This window comes from Hyalella azteca, unplaced genomic scaffold, assembly GCF_000764305.2.
Source record: "Hyalella azteca isolate HAZT.00-mixed unplaced genomic scaffold, Hazt_2.0.2 contig10698, whole genome shotgun sequence".
Lineage (NCBI taxonomy): Eukaryota > Metazoa > Arthropoda > Malacostraca > Amphipoda > Hyalellidae > Hyalella > Hyalella azteca.
The window spans coordinates 77803-99186 of NW_025940725.1; the positions used below are offsets into that span (position 1 = coordinate 77803).

A 21384-nucleotide genomic window follows, 5' to 3' on the forward strand; every position below is an offset into this window, starting at 1 on the left:
ATCACGATTAGGTACGAAATCTCTGCACATAATATCTGGATTATGGACGAAACTGGAACGAAGTTTTTTCTGATCAACTAAATATATTTTTTCTAGTCAAGGATACATTTTTTCATGTCAAAGACGAACTTTTTAGCGCAAGGATATATTTTTAAAGTCAAGGATATATATTTTTATGTCAAGGAAGTATTTTTCTTCACGTCAGTGTTAGATTTTTTAAGCCAAGAGTATATTTTTTTCAAGTTAAGGATATGATTTTTTGAGTTGTTAATAAATGAATGAATGTCATATTTTTCTTAAATTTTTCTTATTTTTAACTGTAAAGTGTTGTTTTATCATTTTTAAACGAAAATATGCAATTGTGGTAAAGGGAACAAGGTTGGGCGCCTTGCCCCAAGCCCATTGGCCCATTGGCCCATTGCCCCAGAGGTGGGGCAATGGGCCCATTTTGACACTTTTTACAAAATAGTGTTTCATTAAAAATTAAATAAACATATAGGCGTCTAATTCACATCATACATTCCACATTAGTTGTACCTTTAAACAAAACAAAGAATCACCTCGTATCAATTAAAACTTCATCAAAAGTTCCGTTAAAAAAAGGGGGGCGCGCTGCCCCATGTTGCCCTATGTATTATTATTTCTTTATTCATCTTCAACGACGATCATTTATTAGATTTAATATTCCGCTGATACGAACGTTGCCAAGGGTATTATAATTTACACTATTTTTCCATATCTTAATACTTATATCCGAAGCCCACATTGTTATTCATTTTCACTGCATTAAAATCTCAGTTCCAGTCTCTTTCATTTACAATCCTATTGGTCTACTGTGTCGGTAATGAATGGCACTTACCCCACAACTTCTTTGAAAACAAAGCTTTGATTACTATTAAAGAGGCTAATGAAATGCACTCAATCATTACTGTCGCCTGTGATCAAATTAACGGCGATAAACAAACGCACTTGTTTAATTAAAGACAAATATATTCAATCCTTTTCGGATACAAAAATTTATTTTCAGCAAATTTTGGCCAACAAAAGAAAGTATATAATTATTAACATTGGATTTCATAACCATTGACGTCCCTCTAGCTCTTCATCGACGCATTAATCTCATCCATCATAACAGCTGATGATGGCCTTTGCTTTTATTAATAATAGTTAGGAAGCCGCTAGGGATGTGTGGGCGCTGGTAGCTCGTACCTTAATTGGATATTTGATTACTCTGAGCATGAAACGTGGTGTTTCATCGACTATTGGGTTAATTACGTGCGAAGTACCTGTTTTCGTTACCTGGGGCCATACTTTCAAAATTCGCTAAGTGAACGTAAGTACTTACGCTCTATTTTCTTGTCTATGATTGGTGGATTTTGGTTGAAAGGCTGTCAATGATTGGCTGATGAACTTACGGTCTCTTAACTTTTTTTTAAAATATGGACCCTGGTTGCATGAGCAGTGATGATGGAATATGTTTAATCAGCAGCAGAAAACACTGATAGAATAAACTTAATGGTTGTGATTTCTAATAGAGTTTTGTGTCAATTATCTGCTGATAAAGAATGAATAAATTCAATCGATATATTGTCGATAAATACGTATTGCTAAGTTTTACCAGTTAGTTATATAACCGCAATAATAACAAGCCAAAAGATTAGTTCCCAAACGAGTTCATGTTTCGAACTGAAAATAAATTACTTAGATACTACGTATAAACTTCGTGAATTTAAACGAATAAATATCAGCGGTTAGTCGAGTGATAGAAAAGCCTCAAGAAAGTAAGTCTGCTAAGGCGCTGCCACTGAGGCGTAGATCCCCTTTGCAAATTGTGTAAATTTTTGTCTTTCAAATTTCAATATCATAAAATACTCAACAATAAATAAGTCTCAATTTGACAACAATGTATACATAATACATTCACATTGATCATTCTGCAGGCTCTATTAAAAATTTTAGAATCTTTTTGATTTTGTTCCCAACCGATCGAACAAACTTATTTGATCGCCTCCCTTCTGACGGCTACGATGACAATTAATATGATAAATTAGTTGGAATACTTGTGTCGCGTTATTAACAAACGATTGTCAATTAACTTCCCGGACTTTGACTTTTGACAGGTCATTTCAATTGAAAAATATTTATTCCGTTATTTTAACCGAGTTTGTGACGCAGTACGACCACGATACTGACGAGCGCTTAATGAATAGCGTTATAAATAACTCAGTCTACGCTGTAAATAAGCTAGTTTGGATCCAGTGACATCAAATAGACTTGATAATTTTCAATATTTATAGAAGCTGTAGCAAAGAAACGATAGAGATAAATGTTCGTGTTGCATGGCTGGAATTGGGACTATAACCTATGAAAATTGAGTTTTATCAAGAGGTATGTTAAAAAGAATGTATTTTTTCAAACGATTCCATCGTAGCATCGTAGAAACATAGCCACTTGGATATATTAAATGCATATTTCGCTCGCGGGGAAGTGTTTAGTTTATTTTTTCAATTCACTGATTTAGATTTGAATACTGAAAAAATGAATGAGGCTTGAAATGAAATTTTCTATAAAAAATATTTCTGTTTGAAAAATTTTCCGTTTGAAATTTTCTAGAAAAAATATTCGCGCACCGCAGCTTCACCCTGCGAAAATCAGGATGCCCTGAAATCACCCTGCGTTTACAGTCATATCGTTTCTGATAGTTTGTCCCGAAATCACCCTGCATTTACAATAATATTTTTCCCGATAGTTTGTCCCAAAATCGCCCTGCGTTTACAATCATATCGTTCCTGATAGTTTGTCTGGAAGCCACCCTGCGTTTGCAATCATATCGTTCCTGATAGTCTGTCTCGAAGCCACCCTGCGTTTGCAGTCATATCGTTCCTGATGATTTGCCTCGCAGCCACCCTGCGTTTGCAATCATATCGTTCCTGATAGTCTGTCTCGAAGCCACCCTGCGTTTGCAATCATATCGTTCCTGATATTTTGTCTCGAAGCCACCCTGTATTTGCAGTGCAGTCATGATGGTGGTGAGGGCCCAGGCGCCCGAGGGTCGCCCCCTGCCTCGTTACGGCCCTCACATGCGAAACATGAGTACCTGCCAGCGTCATTACGCGCTCGCACGACAACATGAAACCATTGGGAATGCAGCAAAGAATCCGACGTCGATATCTCATTTGGCGTTCAATGCATCATTTCCCGCAGTATCGTGACTGGTTTGGTTCCAAGTATTACGTGTTACAGTATATTTGTAATTAAGGCAATTAAATTTATCCGCTGAAATAGAATAGTGCAGAACCCTTCATTCTCACGTTATATATCACACAATCATGTCTACTGGTCATTACATTTGAGATAATTGAGAACAAAACATGATGAAAATCCTTTCAACGATGGTAAATGCAAAGCAGCTGTAAACTCTTTAAGGCTGATGGAAGGGAAATTTTGTAATTGAACGACAAATAACAAATAATTCGATTTAACCAGAAATACAATCGATTCAAATCGAAAGTCTAGAATGTCATCCTTTTACGGAAATACTATGTAAAAATTTTACCCATTGTGTCGAGCCTATACGATGCAAATAGAATTTCTTAAAATTTACCAACAAAAAAAAGCCCAATACAAATTAGCGTTCATTTGCGTGAAACTACTTGACATTATTCAATTTCAAGGGTCAGTCAATGCAAAAATATTTTTTTAATTATATCTTTGTTACTTTCATCCTAGTCAAAAAACCTAATGAAACAAATTGTTCTAGCACGAGTAAAATAAAAAGTTTAAACATTGCTGCAACGCTTCACTGACAATGCACTTAAAATTCAAGTCGCTCTCATCTAATCGCTCTCCACCAACTGTGTCCCAACAAGCTAACTTCATTCGATGCTAAGCTCGCTAAGCAATCATTATTGAGACGCAACTTATTCACGTCTTTTGTGTAAAATTGCGTATTTTGTGTAAAACTGTATTCGTATTCGTGTCTTTTGCGTAAAAAATTTGCCGTAACCCACTTAGCTCTCAATAATATTCAGCCCTTGCTATTGTGATGAATTTCATTTTCATTGTTAAGCCAAATAATTGAATGTAAGTATTATTAGAATAATGCTACTAATAATATTGATAATAATACATATAGTACTTAATATGATAATAATACTTCATACTTAATACTAATAATAAAAATAATTCTACTAAGAAGCCAAATGTAATGCTTTTAGAATAGCTCTATAATAATAATAATTATTAATTACTACTAATAATACTATAAATATTATTAATAATAATTAAACAAAGCAAATAATAAAATTCGCCTTGTTTCATTCTTTTTGTCAACTTAGACTCGACCGCCGGAATATGAATCAAAGACAAAAGCCTACGGGCAATTTCATGCTGTCGATGCACTAGAGCGCTTCAAGTCTTTCAAGTTCCATCCAAGTTAAGTAAGCCTTTCAAGTTAGAGAGCCATTTCTAACCAAGGAAACTTTTTCAATTGTTCGCTTGTGACATCTTTCATGGAGTCTTGCTTCATGAAAGTCTTTCAATGCTTGTTGTTTGAAGTCTTTCAGGACTTCAAACAACCAAACAGAAGATCTAAAACAAGAGTCATATAAAGTTACACAGCGGCAACCAACTGTGATCTTCTCCCGCACGTAAATCCCACCAGATATCTGACGTTGAATTAATGTTTACTTAAACGTTGTTTGGTTAAATCAACGTGAATTCAACGTCGTTTCTGCACAATTTGCCTGGTAAGAACGTGGCTGTAGAACTATTGCGGTTTGAATGTTAGCAGTTGACGTAACCTGAAACTTCGAAATAGGCATTTCATGAATTATAATGAATTCATTTTAAATTATTACCATATTTTTAAGTTAGTTTTGAGTAGTCAAATTTCAAACTGAGCGGTAGTTTTTCTTTAGAAATCTGGTAATATTTACGTAGGTAGAATTAAAGGAGTTTAAAAATTATGTGCCAGCCAGAGACGAATTCTAGTTTTAGAAGAGAATTCTGAGGACCGAAATGTGTATGAAACTCTTAGTCTCAGAGTAAAGAATCTATAAAACAATTCTAAATTTTTTCATATGGATGTATTTGGATCATGCCGCTGTATAATATAATATATAGGGCGATTTCGAACTCATATCCATAATCTTATCGAGATATCGTGGATCTGAAAGTGCACCATTTGTGAGGCATTGTGAGGAATCGAAGAACTTTAGATAGATGAAAAAAATCTTATTCAAATTAATTTTATCAGAAAAGTTCAAATTGTTTAAAAAAATAATGACTACAATGTCCTCTATATTTGAAATAAATCTTATTAGTATTTTGCATTTTAATTGACGTATTTATGGGCTTTCCTCCTACTGACAGTATTTTACTTCAAGGATTACTATCGCTTCCGCAAGTTATCGATATCTGAAATTGGTTTAAAGTTTATAAATTATAAAATTTGGTTTTAAACACTTAGACATATCGATGAAATAGTTAATTATCGATGATTTAAAAATATTTATATATAAGATGAAGAATTTTCTATGGAGCGTGAAATTCTTTAACTATCTCGTTAAGAGTCATCAAATCGCATTTTATGATATCACGGCTAAGTTGTCTGAATATTAAATGAAAAGATATCATTTTATACGATACCCGATTTTATACGATTCTTCACATTGCATAACATCCCAAGGATTTCTGGGATGTCCTTCCCATTTCATTACATCCCAAGGATTTCTTTGATGTCCTTCCCATTTCATTGCATTCCGAGGATTTCTGGGATGACCTTCCCACTTCCTTACATTACGAGGATTTCTGGGATGTCCTTTCCACTTCCTTACATTACGAGGATTTCTGGGATGTCCTTCCCACTTCCTTACATTCCGAGGATTTCTGGGATGTCTTTCCCATTTCATTACATCCCAAGGATTTCTGGGATGTCCTTCCCATTTCATTACATCCCAAGGATTTCTGGGATGTCCTTCCCATTTCATTACATTCCGAGGATTTCTGAGATGTCCTTCCCATTTCATTACATCCCAAGGATTTCTGGGATGTCCTTCCCACTTCATTACATTCCAAGGATTTCTGGGATATCCTTCCAATTTCATTACAATCCGAGGATTTCTGGGATGTCATTCCCACTTCATTACATTCCGAGGATTTCTGCTAATTCCTTAACTTTCAATTAGGTCTAAATCTGCTGCTAATTCCCTAAAGTTAGTTCGAGCCTGCAGAGATGTTGCAGTAAGGGCTCAGAACAGATCGAGGGTCTTTACCCTCATATATATTATATGAAGCGAATGTAATGAATGAATAAATGAATTGAGGAATGAATTCCTCGCATGAATGATATGCGGAAAATCTATTGAGTGTGGCAGGTTTTTTAACGTTTTGGAAAGAAGTGTATATGATCATTAATTCATTATTTTCTTATGATTAAAAGCAATGCTTGGATTGCAACTTTTGGAGTCCCAAGAGTGGTGGATTCTATGCTAATTTGAATACATCTTTGTAACGCACTAATTTTTCATTATTATTATTTATTACTTCATTTTAATTGGTCTTTACTTCATCAATTGGAAGCACACCAAAACCTTTAAATACTTTAACTTTAAATACTTTAAGTATTTAATATTTTAAATACTTTAAATACGAATATAATGTAACTCAAACGTAACCTGCTAACCATGTTTGGCAGGAAAATTGGGAGAATTCAGTTCATGTTCGTAGTTTAATACACAAAATACGGTGAATAAATTGAGTACTTTTGTATTGAATAAAAATCCTTTATTGAATCTGCGCCTGAATTTACCTCGAGTATACAGTTGAATTTTAAGTAGAAAACAACCGAACGGCTTCGGTTTCCCAAGCTACTTAAAGTTCCCTTGAAGTACAGATTTGCAGCATTGTATTATTTATGGAGATAAATCCACTTTCACATATCCTCTCTCCCGAAGTACACGCTTTACTAAATAGCATTGTGACTTCAATGCTAAGACAAAAGCATTCGTTCATTTTTGTTCATAACAGAATGAAGTCCATTCTTGAAGAAAATATTATGAAATATATCAATTTATGCAGTGGCAGTAGTCAGCTTTTATCATAACCAACAATTTTCACTGCCAGATATCTGACGAATTGCCAGAATTTTCCCTCGCTAAAAGGCCTTTTAGCACTAACAGTTTCCAGGAAGAGACCAGCTCCTCAAACGAGACTTGCCGTGGACCATCAATTGCGTCAGCCGAAAGCAATAGCCCAGCAAATAGAGACCCAAACCTAGACGGAGCAGCGGCCTCGGTTTCAAAACTACCTTGGTGCATTTTAGGCTCGATTTCACAAAACACCCCGTTTGCACACAGGGAAACATTAAAGCAAATTATTCAATCTCTCTTATCTCCCTTTAATCTCCAATGAAATCCATCTTAACTCAATTTTCAAATTTAATTTTCCGAAAAAGTGAAGGAAACTATTAGGGACCAATCGATGATGTGCAGATGGTTTCGAGAAGTAATGTAAAAATGATTCAAATCATCGTTTAATTGCTGCCGTGAAGCTTTTGTATGCCTTTTTACAGATTTAGACGATTTCCTGAAAATCAAAATATTTCTCAAAAATTAAAAAAGTAAAATTTCTATCGTGATTGTATGTTCTAAGTTTGTATTTATTGCTAGTTGACGGGCTGCGTTATGACTTGACATTTATCATGTCACATGACATTTATCATGTCACATGACATTTATTATGTGCTGCATGATAAATGACAAATAAATTAGTTTTTTATTCACGATCCAGAAAATGTCAATTTCGAGACAGGGCAGAACCATAACATCCCTGGAGAATAATTCACTGATAGGATTGTAATTAGGGTACATTATTATCTACGAAATTTCCCTCGAGTGTGAGAGAAGTGAAAGTTGAGAACGAGATCCGAAAACAACCAAGGGTTCAACCAAGCATCTTTGAGAGCTGAACTAGATTCATATCCTGGTTTATTTAACAAATTCGGCGAGCTCTCAGATAAGAAGGCATTAAGTGAACCAGTAACTGCAGAACGGCTCGTCGTAAAACTTAAAAGTTTCTGTATTGTTTAACTTGATCAATATAGGGCATCGAATTACTGCTTCAGGATAAATGAACTAAATAATTATAGTTCACCCACGTGTGGCTTCAGATTGACGAACTAGATTATTTTTACATGTTTGATAGTTATTACTGTTTACTTGATAATGTTGTTCTCAGTAGAACGATTCCCCGTTCACAAGTATTGGAATCAGGTAACAGTTTGAGATAATAAAATATTAATTTCTTGTGTCATGACCTCTTCTGGAAAAGGTCAGAGCTTCCACATATTTCCCGTGTTTTACAACATCACCGACCGCCCTTTGAAACTAAGATTTTTATTTGAAGCCTTGGTAAGTCAACTAACCAACTTCTCTCTGGACAATTTTAAACTAACATCCTAATTTTTGTTTCCTAACTTTTTTCTTCGCAGGTGACATTTTTTCCTCTGCTATTCAATTTGAAATTCGCTCCCTGACTGAAATATGAACTGAAGTTGAGACGTTCTGCCCGACTTTATAACAGCTGCAGGAATGTATTCGTCCAGAGTTTATTAAACAAAACGGAATCGTGAGTGAAATGAAAGTTGTTAAGTTCGTAAAAATACTCCTATTTTTCTCGAATGAGCAGAGAATTCAGAAAATTGTGTACGTTATTACACAGAGTTATTGATGTTCAAACGAAGCTCATTAATCAACTGTGACTGATGTCGGTCCCCAAGATCATAACCATTGCTGAAACTGGAGGTGCTTCATAAAAAGAATCCATGATTTTTTTATTGAAATGAAAGAACTTTCTCTCACCCTAAGTATTTTCCACTCACCCTTGAAGAACTTCAAGAATTTCACATAATATTGTTTCCCATTTTGCTTTAGACGTAAAATTGTGCATAGCATTCGTCTTTTCATCGAGTCCAGCAAGTCGAAAAAGCCAATAATTTCCGAACTTCAATTTGTTGGAACTTCCACGTGAAACCATCTTTCAATTCATTGATTTAAATTCCTGAATAACATATTCAATACGCTTCACTAGCCTTTTGTCCATTACCTCATCAAGCATTATATGTTGCAAACAAATTTATTCTGCTACTACGGTGAAAACTAAATCAGAATGATCCCATTAGTTAACATTTAATAAAGCCCCCCTCAGTTGTTGTTAATTGCGTGATTTTAGAGAATTATCATCAGTCAGAGACACAGCATCTTAAATTTGTTTAAAATATAGACACAGCATCCTAAATTTATATAACAATAATTGAATCGTTACGATAATAAACGCAAAGTTCAAGGAAATAGAGGAAGTAAGTTAGCCTACCTTCAACTATGGGGGACACTGAACATCGCATTCGCCTCGTGCTTCTAGGTGGTGCAGGAGTGGGTAAGAGTTCGATTATCAAACGTTTCCTGTACAACCTGTACTCTGATAAGTACAAGAGCACCGTGGAGGACCTGTACAACAGGGACTATGACATAGGCCCCATCACACTCAAAGTTGACATACTTGACACGGCTGGAGACTACCAATTCCCCGCCATGCGGAGGCTCTCAATAGCTAACGCGCATGCCTTCTTGCTCGTATATTCTATAAGCGAGGAGAGCTCATTCGAGACCGTGCAGCAATGCATTGAAGAAATACGAGAACAAAGGGCGGATTTCGAAGACCTTCCTATTGTTATTGCCGGCAACAAGATGGACCTCGAGATTGAAAGGAGAATCTTCAAGGAAGACGTCACTGAATGGACATCAAAAAACGCTTACACTTTTCGGTGAGTACCAAATGTTATCGAAGTCTCGCAAACCTAAATCCTTCTTTGTAGGGTTTCACTAATGATGTTCTACCAGGAAAACATTTTGATGTGAAGATATTTTAGTGCTACCTATATTTAATATTTTACTAAGCATGTTTCCGGCTGTACCTTCCACAAAACTTCTTATAAATATATAAATATATTAAGCCTCAATATTTTCTTCTCATTTTTGGATAACAACTCAAGGTTCTTAGTTTAAATCGCTATTGATGTTAGAAAATTTCAGTTTTGCCTATTATATGCGTCGAGTTCTCTGAGTTTTTCATCTTCTGAAAGTGTATTATCATGACTAAAATAATTTATTCAAATGATTTCTATGGAACGTGGAAGACTCAGATATGAAAGTTGATGATATTTTTCTGTAATTTTTTATTTCTTGCAAATTTCAGCGAACGTTAAATGAGTTCAGAAATTTTTGTTCGTAGGTATTCCAGCGTTGCATAAAGTGACTGAAAACATTTTAATCGGCACATCGTTCTATGAAAATTTGACGCATGTGAAAAGGGTTATGAAGACTGAAATATACCGAATCCATTTCCGGGTCATTGTGAATGTAACGCTTTTCTCCCCTCCAGTGCATTCGCATCAGTAGTGTTGACGATATTTTCCCTCTATGAATCATATGAAAGTGCAATAAATATTGTGAAGAATATAACCTTATTCCTTATGACATATTATATAGTAATAATATCACATATAGATGCTCTCAGTGAATGTCATTTTTGTACAGTAATATTCACTAAACAAAGGGAACTTTATTTAATTTTAGGTGGACTTCTATGAATTTATTATATGAGAATGAAACCCACTTCGTTCAGCCTTTAACCAAGTGGGTACTCACTTAGAAATCATTCTTTTTGTAAGTAATAAAAAGAAACTGAACCAATTTACTTTATTGAACTTCTAATATTAAGGCACAATAATCTTTCTAAATTCAATGTAATAAATAATAATAATCTTTCTAAATTCAGATCTTTCTAAAATACGTGAATATAGACTCTGTTTTCCCGGAAGTGATCAAATGTTTTAGAGTTCTTGAATTGAATGTTATTTTATTGGTAGACATTAGGCATAAATTTGGTGTTAATTTTAAATTAATCAGTGTTAGAATTGTAAGAATGTTTTAGAGAGTATTGGACTGAGCGGAAACTTGACTGTTGTCAGTTCAGTTCATTAGTCTCTGATGTTCAAATGTGCGACGTTCCTTTGAACGAATATGTTTTTATGTGAAGAACAGGAGTTGATTTATAATTGAAACGGTGTGACAATAAAGCAACCCAACAAATATATTTGTCCATTTGTGAATCAGACATTTTAATGTCGGATGCTCTTGTAGTGTTGACGATATTTTCCCTCTGTTAATCATATGAAAGTGCTATAAATATAGTGAAAAATATAAGCTTATTCCTTATGACATATTATATCGTTATTATATCAAATATAGTTGCTCTCAGTGAATGTCATTTTTGTACAGTAATATTCACTAAACAAAGGGAACTTTTTATAAGTTTTTATTTAATTTTAGGTGAACTTTTATGAATTTATTATGCGAGAATCAAACCTACTTCGTTCAGCCTTTAAGCAAGTGGGTACTCATTTCGAAGTCATTTTTTTGTAAGTAATAAATATAAACTGAACCAATTGACTTTATTGAACTTCTAATATTTAGGCACAATAATTCAGATCTTTCTAAAATACGTCAGAATTTAGTTTTTCTATTTTCCCGAAAGTGATCAAATGTTTGAGATTTTGGATTAAATTTTATTTTATTGGTAGACATTAGGCTTATATGAAATAAATAATTTGTGTGAATTTAATTAATTAATTAATAATCAGAGTTAGAATTGTAATAATGTTTTAGAGTGTATTGGACTGAGCGGAAACTAGACTGTTGTCAGTTCATTAGTCTCTGAAGTTTAAATGTGCGACGTTCCTTTGAACGAATATGTTTTTATGTGAAGCGACTTCTGAGCAATAAAGTATTTTAATATGTCTGTTAGTTCAAGGGAAATGAACAGCAGTTGATATTTTATCGAGAAACAATGCTCAAACAGGGGTGGCAAAATAAAGAAATGTTTAAATGAAGTTCTTTATGTTTCATAATTAAAGCTAAGGAGGTCTAATAAATATCCAAAGATTTATAATAAAAACGAGGCTTATTAATTAACGTAATAGAGACCTTCCTAGTCGCTAACAGTATATACCCGATCTCTCTTTCGACAAAGGTTTTGACTCGTGAAAAATATTGATAAATTACTCCCAGGTTGCCGGCTCATTAATGAGGATAAAATGAATCCAAACTGAAAAAATTGGGTCTTTGCTTCTTTGAAATCTTCGAGCTCATAAGTTTTACACTACTTTTATTTTCCAACTTCATCGCTTTGAAAAGCAGCTATGCTTTGAAAAGGGCAATGTTTTACCGTGAAGGTAAAAAATTAGCTCGCTGCATCGCAATTCTTAATTGCTAATAATTAGTGCAAACGATAGCAAAGTGGGGATGCTATTTTTTTTCTGTCTACCTCGACTTCATTCAAATAAAAATTTCTAACATAAACATCGCCTTCACTCAGAAAATCTAAACAATTGCCAGTGAAATTTTAATGCTTACTTAATTGTGTAATGTGAATACATGCGTTTACAGCTCGACAAACTCGGTATAAGTTTTTTCAACGAACGCTTTTCTAAACAAAAACTCGAGGAAAAGAAACTTAGAACCAAGTGTGGCATTTTGCAGACAATAATTTCATTGAAATATAACCTGATATTGAAAACTTTTGATGTGAGCAACATTTTTTTCTCAGGCAAGAGAAGAATTCAGAAGTTCTTGAACAGAGACGTTCAAACCACACATGCGTTAGACGCTAGCGAGAGAAAAATTACTAGAAAAATCAACAAATTTTATACACTATAACATCATCCTTGAAAGCAACAACTCATTCTAGCTACCAGAAATTGAGACTGAAAATATATCAGAAACAACATTATACATGCGTCCTTGCAATAAAAATGGAGATAACTTGCCAGAATATAAACTATAAACTATATATAGCAAACGCACTTTACTAAAAATACGTCCATTTTATTCGCTTCGAATTAAATTTTAATGACCGGCCTCACATTTCAATTTCCTCCCGTTAAATTATAAATGCTAACAAAGATTATGCAAGATCCGTTCAGAAATAAACCTCTACGTGTTCTTGAGTAACTGCTTAACAACATTGACAGGTGCACATGCAGCTGTTACATATTCTTCTAATGCTATAAGTGTTACATTTGCTGCAAGTCATGCCCTCACTGCATTTGCTGCAAGTCATGTCCTCACTGCATTTGCTGCAAGTCATGCCCTCACTGCATTTGCTGCAAGTCATGCCCTCACAGCATTTGCTGCAAGTCATGCCCTCACTGCAATTGCTGCAAGTCATGCCTTTCCATTTTATTAAAATTTCTAGGCTCATATACCGATACCAAGAAAGCAATAGATGAACAACTGAAATTCTAGCGAAAATTATTGAACTGAAAATATGCATTCCGATAAACGGACGAAAATTTAAGACGCTCAAATACCGAAAATACTAATTTATTAGGAATGCAAACCTCTGCTCTATGCAGCTCTGAAGCCGAGCAACTTTGCATGAATATCTGTATAACATTTTGTGGCTAGGTTTTCTATGTGGAGAAACAACTTTACATAAATATTTTTTTGGGGCTAGGTTTTCTATGTGCAGAAAGATTATTTTAGCGATAGACGCAGCGTTCGACGTGATCTCTTCCTACAAGAAGGCTCACCGCGAGTGAAAGATGAAATCAGTTGATGTATAGGTTGCGAGCCTTCATAAATATAAATAGCATCAATAAATATAAATAACATTCAATAAATATAAATGACATTCAATAAATATAAATATCATCAAAATTAATAATTCCCGCGAGTTAATGGAGTGCCAACAATTTTACATTTTTTTAAATAACAAAAATATTTTACAGCTCATGTTCACCGAGCTCAGTTTAAGTTATAGTATTCCCAGATGAGGAGAATTTAGACATTTTCAGACCCTGAGAAAGTGAATAAAATGAAATATTTAGTATAGCGAATAAAATAAGATATTTAAAAAATAGTAAATAATAATAGCAAAGAACGAGCCTTTGGTCCTTATTTTTTATTTTATTTTATTTGCTATTTTTATTTTATTTTTGCCCCCTTTTCTACGCATTTTTGGTGGTCATAAAATACTTGATCCTCTAGTTTATATACAATTCAATTCATGTGATTATCCTCATGCTTTTTCTTGCATTTTCCGTTTCAGAAAAATCCTGTGTGCAAAGATCGTTTAAAACTATCCACTTACAAAATGGTTTCGATGTGAAAATTGAACGAACAAAATTGTTCAATGTAATGAAAGTTACACTTCTGTGTAACTCTCATTAAATACTTATTTTATGATTTCTAAATATTATTGTTCGCGATATTTATTTATTGTGAGTTATTATATAGGTATTTATATATCGTAAAACCAAAGTATCAATACCTCATCTTGTATCTTGTTTACAGTTTTTATTTTTTGAATTTATATCACTTGTTTGCTTAAATCGCAAATTAACTAAGAATTTAAAAGCAAAGAAAAGTCCAAAAAATTCATATCTTTTTAGAAAACGCTTCGGAAACCAGCTCCATCATCAGTTCGTATAATCTAGAATCACAAATCAGAAGTCACAAATTTTAATTTTTTATCTTAGTACCTCTTAAGTGTCCAGTTATTTTCAATCAATTCAGTGCGTTCTTAAAACTATCCACTTACAAAATTGTTTCGATGTGAAAATTGAACGAACAAGATTGTTCGATATAATGAAAGTTACACTTCAGTGTAACTTTCATTAAATACTTATTTGGTGATTTCTAAATATTATTGTTGGCGATATTTATTTATTGTGAGGTGTTATATAGGTATTTATATATCGTAGAACTAAAGTACCAATACCTCATCTTGTATCTTGGTTACAGTTTTTATTTTTTGAATTTATATCACTTGTTTGCTTAAATCGCAAATTAACTAAGAATTTAAAAGCAAAGAAAAGTCCACAAAAATTCATATCTTTTTAGAAAACGCTTCGGAAACCAGCTCCTTCGTCAGTTCGTAGAATCTAGAATCACAAATCAGAAGTCACAAATTTTAATTTTTTATCTTAGTATCTCTTAAGTGTCCAGTTATTTTCAATCAATTCAGTGCGTTCTTTCTAGATTTGCTCTGGATCTTGATCAAGCATCCGTGTCTTCAACACAAATGAAGTTTTGAGATGAGCAATTTGCCATGCTTTATAAGAGTTCGCTAGAAATTTAAAAGCGAAGAAAACACCATCTATCTATTGTGAATAGATCGGCCCTCTGCCTGTAAATTTAGGTTTTTAACTTCTGTGGTTATTTTTTACTCCAAACTTTATTAATTTTCTGACTGTATTTATGTTCTAGATTTATCTAACTGACGATGGAGCTGGTCTCCGAAACGTTTTCAATAAAGATATGCTGAATTTTTGTTGTGTTTTCTTCGCTTTTAAATTTCTAGTGAATCTGCGATTAAAGCAATCTAGTGAAATTATTATTGTGATATGAATTCAGGTTAGCTGGCGCTGAAGACAACACCGTAACACTTACAATATGAGAGAAGTTAAAGCACCATTCAAGCTACAACACCATCGAATACTTTATGTGACAAATATATCTTTGTTACATAATTATCATTAATGGAATTAAATGAAGAAATGGGACTGGTATCCCATGAAGTAAATTTTGGTAAGCCAATATGTGACAAATATATCTTTGTTACATAATTATCATTAATGGAATTAAATGAAGAAATGGGACTCGTATCCCATGAAGTAAATTTTGGTAAGCCAACTAAACTTTTAGCAAGTAAAGTAAAGAAACAATATAGTTCATTACTATCTGAAATAGCCTCAATCGCACGGACGAACATTGTTAGCTTCTACAACCACTTGATGAACTTTTCCCGTCTACAGTAAAGCCGCGACGTTGGGATCAAGAACCTGGATTCACTTTATGATACTTTCTAAGCACGTGTTTAATTTTAATTAACCAGATCAGTTAAAATGAAAATTTAAAAGGACAGTTTGAAATGAGACTTTGAAGTAAAAAGTTACTATAGAGTTAGAATCGGATCGACTTCCAATGCATGCATACTGAATTGTAAGCCAAAACTGCTCTCCCAGTTGCGAAGCCTTGCTTTGAAATGCAGACAGAATCTTTGATAACAAAGGGACAATAAACAAAGGGACGAATGCTATAATGAATAAGTCATCAACCCCAGAAAACGAACTTTCATGCGAGAATAAAGGCCCTGGAACTTATATGAACAAAAATTTTGTTTTTGTCTTAAATTGCATTTTGATACAATTTGAAATCGTGATCTAAATAAAAATGAAACTGTCAATGGAATATATAGCAGATTAGTAATAAACAAGTAGTAAATACACGATATAATATTGCAAAAAAACGCAATATCAAGAGCAAACGAATTTTAAATACGTTATGAAATTACATATCCAAAACACGGGAAACGTCGAACTGATTTCAATTATTTCCCGATCACTACAAATGTGAAAATTACATAGCCGATTTTAAAACGTCAAATTCTATGCCACATTGCAGAAACCTTAGAATACATTTTTTTCATGAGTTACCATTTTATTATATGTTAAAAAGGGAATCCCTAGATTTGATTCTTTATTTTCAGTGGCACGTAGTTTACAGAATGTTACAGAATGGTCATAACCTCATAACTTTCAAGCTTTATTTCTAAATTTTGGAATTGTGCACTTCCAGCATCAAATATCACATCATCGCTAGAACAATTTTTGAGACTTCATTATCCCGTTAGAATGTAATGAAAAACTGTCCGTGATTTCTCACTTAACAATCATCTAAAGGACACACGAGAAACTCAAATTATTATATGATTTATATTTATGCTGGTATATATCACGCAAATACCAGAAATATTTTTAATTCTGAAATGAAGCTTTTATTTAACCGCCTACAAGATTGCGGGAACCATCTTCAGCGCTTCGGAATTCTTCTAAAGGAAGTAATAATACTTAAAAGACGACGACGAGCAGCGGCAATTTATTTAGAACGAAAACTTTCATCAAACTGGCTTGCGGTCGGTCAAATTTGTCGGTTTGTGAATACTTACTTTAAAACTACATGCAAAGTTGATAGCTTCATGAATATTCTAGATATGAGCTTTATTTCTTGCATGAAATTTATATGGAAATTTTTTGCCTTTCATACGAGTGTCCCATTTCCATTAGATTCTTAAAAGGCCGGTCCCTTGCGTGCTCAGCGATGCATTCAATGAAGGCTCACGAGACGACTTAGGATCGTTAAATCCCTAGACTCGTTTCTGGGGTAATTTGAAAGCGATTGAGGGTAATTAACGTCATTACCTGGGAAATATTTCAACTTTAGCCCGTGCAATGACTCGTTAATTCTCTTGATCTTCCGAAAACTGCTCATTATAATTTGTCAGCGAAAAAGCAACTGACGCAATACTAAATTTTTTATATGGTTAGTGGATTCAGCGCTTACCTCACTGGCAGTGTAACGGCGATAAATCATTGAAATTCTATTATATAGGTAATAAGTTTGTCCAGGTTCTCTAGATTAGAGCTGTTATTATTAAAAAATATCAGTCGTGTGCCTCTATATAGGTCCCTAACGTCATAGAGAGCAACGAACCGTAAAAACCGATAAAACATGTGATTAGCCTCAAATAAAAGGCACATCTAATGTGAATATTTTACTTCTGGGCCAACAATGATTCTTCAACCTATGCATTTTCAAAAAATTCTATCAATATTTTCCAGTTATTGTTTAATACAATTTTTTTTAATCAAAATATTCTTGATATTATCAGTAATCAGAGAACTCAGTTGGTTATGTCATAATGTTTCATGTCGCAAAAAACCGAGGCTGCCATGAAATTTGCATTTTGAAAGCCTCACTCAAAATTCAATTCAAAAATGATTGTATAACAGAGATCATTACACACAGAGATCACTCAAAATTTAATTCAAAAATGATTGTATAACAGAGAGTGCTCTTCTGCGATCGATTTACATCGAAACAAATCAGGATAGAATTACCCATGTCATGCCAGTAATTAACTGTTAATGTTACAGAAATTGCAGTTATGTAGAAACAATTCTCGCTTTGAAGAACTATTTATGCAAAAACTATATATAATCTCTATACAATATAGAGATTACATATAGCGCGTTTAGAATCTATAGCAACATATATTTGAATATTGCGACATTCGAAACGTCCTTAATATATTATTATTTGCTAAATCTGCCTATCGATCTACCAACGTCATTTAAAGAATCATTCATCTCCTTGAAAATTATAATGCATTCTTTGGTTATTCATTGTACGCATATAATCTCTATACATTTGTACTACAATTTAATCATTATTCAACGTTGCCTTAATTAAAATAAATTACTTACTCAGAACACGAAGCGTTCACGTCACATTCAAATTAACGATATAATGACGCACGTGATGAACTCAGAACACGAAGCGTTCACGTCACATTCAAATCAACGATATAATGGCACACGTGTTGAAATCAGGAACACGAAGCGTTCACGTCACATTCAAATTAACGATATAATGGCTCACGTCTTGAAATCAGGAACACGAAGCGTTTAAATTACATTCAAATTAACGATATAATGACGCACGTGTTGAACCAAAAACACGAAGCGTTCGCGCTAAAGACAGGCGCTGCACTGCGTTACGATTATATTCCTGCTGACAACACGTAAATGCAAAATTAAATTAAACGTAATTAAGATAAATGTAAATTAAATTAATTAATTCTAGCTAGTGGTGGGTTTTCATCTCCAATTCTATTTTTCTGCATGGTTGCACGAGTCAGAGAAGAAACATATTGTAACGTTTCAAAATAAATCAGAAACACAGCTACAAATGATGAATACAATTCAATGGTTTCATTGTATTACATTATGTCGTTATGAGGCTGAATAGTCGTAAATTGCTCCACAGCGGTTATCAGGTTAGAGCTCGACTGACGGTCGAATTCGAGACCAGAGTTTATTACTTACTTGAGAAAATGGCTAACGATTTCAAGGTATATTTCCTCCAAAACCGCAAAATGCTGTGAATATTCTGCGATGTTAAGAATCGGCGACAGGCCTACGGCCTAATAAACGCTGAAACCGCTATTATTATTATTATTATTTATTATTACATAAATTGCAGTTTTGTAGAAACAATTCTCGCTTTGAAGATCTATGTATGCAAAAAAATATATAATCTCTATACAATATAGAGATTACATTAGTGCGTTTCGAATATATAGCAACATATATTTGAATGTTGCGACATTCGAAACGTCCTTAAAATATTATTATTTGCTAAATCTGCCTATCGATCTACCAACGTCATTTAAAGAATCGTTCATCTCCTTGAAAATTATAATGGATTCTTTGGTTATTCATTGTACGCATATAATCTCTATACATTTGTACTACAATTTAATCATTATTCAACGTTGCCTTAATTAAAATAAATTACTTTTTAGCGCATTTTCTCATTTGTGGAAAAATTGCCCTATTAAGCTCGTCATGTCCGTCAGCCTGTCCGTCCGTCCTTCTGTCCATGACTTCATGTTTTCGCCGACGAGAAAATGCGCTCTCTATCACTTATTGCAGTGAGTACTGAGTTATATTTTTTTCTAATTAACATCATCAAGACATCAATGTCGAGAATGCTCGTGTCATTCATTCATTCATTATTTTCTATGTTACCTATATTACCAGTTATTAGTTTGATCCCTGAAAGAGACTTGTAGGAGCACAAGGCGGAGCGACAAGCAATGTTTGACGGACTCAGGCGCTCGTAAAATAAATGCTATTGGAAAACAATGAAGCTCGAGACACGGCCGGTGACCGCATGTAAAGCAGCCTCAGGGGGACCGAATGCTTCAGGTCAACGGCCCAGTGGCGCACGTGTTTAACCAAGAACACGAAGTGTTAACGTCACATTTAAATTAACGATAAAATGACGCACGTGTTGATCTCAGAACACGATGCGTTCGCGCTAAAGACAGGCACTGTCCTGCGTTACGATTATATTCCTGTTGACAACACATAAATGCAAAATTAAATGTCTGGCTATAAGTGGGTTTCCTACTCAAATGCTGTTTTGCTGCATGGTTGTACGAGCCAGAGATGAAGCATATTGTAACATTTTAAAATAAATCATAAACACAGCTACAAGTGATGAATATAATACAATGGTTTTATTGTATTACATTATGTCGTTACGAGGCTGAATGGTCGTAAATTGCTCCAGAGCCGTCATCAGGTTAGAGCTCGACTGACGGTCGAATTCGAGACCCGAGTTTATTACTTACTTGAGAAAATGGCTAACGATTTCAAGGTATATTTCCTCCAAACTAGCGATCTGTGCAAGTACGCGAGATGAATTGCTATCAGTCAAAATTTGTTAACATAATTCTAGGAAATACTTTCTGTGCGCGTAATTTTGTATTCAGGTATTCAAATTATACCTCGTGCCGAAACTCAGGTTCAGTATGAAGGGGCACCCTCATGTCCAGTATATGTTATCGTATCGTTAGCCCTCGAGGATAAGAGTTGTTCACATTATATTTGTCCACTGCTCTTTATGCTTAATGAACAGCTAGGAGAAGACGTCCACTGCTCTTTATGCTTAATTAACAGCTAGGAGAACACGTCCACTGCTCTTTATGCTTAATGAACAGTAATGAGAACACGTCCATTGCTCTTTATGCTAGATTAATAGTAATGAGAACACGTCCACTGCTCTTTATGCTTAATGAACAGTTAGGAGAACACGTTCACTGCTCTTTGTGCTTAATGAACAGTTAGGAGAACACGTTCACTGCTCTTTATGCTTAATTAGCAGTAAGGAGAACACATTCACTGCTCTTTATGCTTAATGAACAGTTAGGAGAACACATTCACTGCTCTTTATGCTTAATAACGTCCACTGCTCTTTATGCTTAATGTACAGCTAGGAGAAGACGTCCACTGCGCTTTATGCTTCATGAACAGCTAGGAGAAGACGTCCACTGCTCTTTATGCTTAATGAACAGCTAGGAGAACACGTCCACTGCTCTTTATGCTTAATGAACAGTAAAGAGAACACGTCCTGTTTTCTAGACCACTAGAACAGGTCTCGTCCTACTTTGCTCAGGGCTGCTCCATTTACACGTGCAGCTTACAGCCGATAGCCTTTACTACAATATAACTGGGACAACATTTTTTTAATGTTTACTGCTCTGAAGCATGGAAGCCTTTGTCTATTTTTCATTTTTAAAGTTTTTATTTTTAATACATAACCAAAATATTTTATATTCATATTAGTAAAAAAATTCCACTAACGTTGACGGAACGGACTTATGGAAATTAAAATAAAAATTTGCAATAAATAA

The 21384-nt window shown here is 34.1% G+C and overlaps 1 protein-coding gene across 1 annotated transcript in view; it reads left to right on the forward strand.

Moving 5' to 3' along the window:
* Positions 1 to 9380: 9380 nt before the first annotated feature.
* The window catches only part of LOC108676172 (ras-related protein Rap1-like), a 47597-nt gene continuing 35593 nt past the window's right edge, over positions 9381 to 21384 (forward strand). Inside the window, exon 1 of the mRNA XM_018164224.1 lies at positions 9381 to 9823. Within this exon, the coding sequence (XP_018019713.1) occupies positions 9381 to 9823 (443 nt within the window). The remainder of the gene's footprint in view (positions 9824 to 21384) is intronic.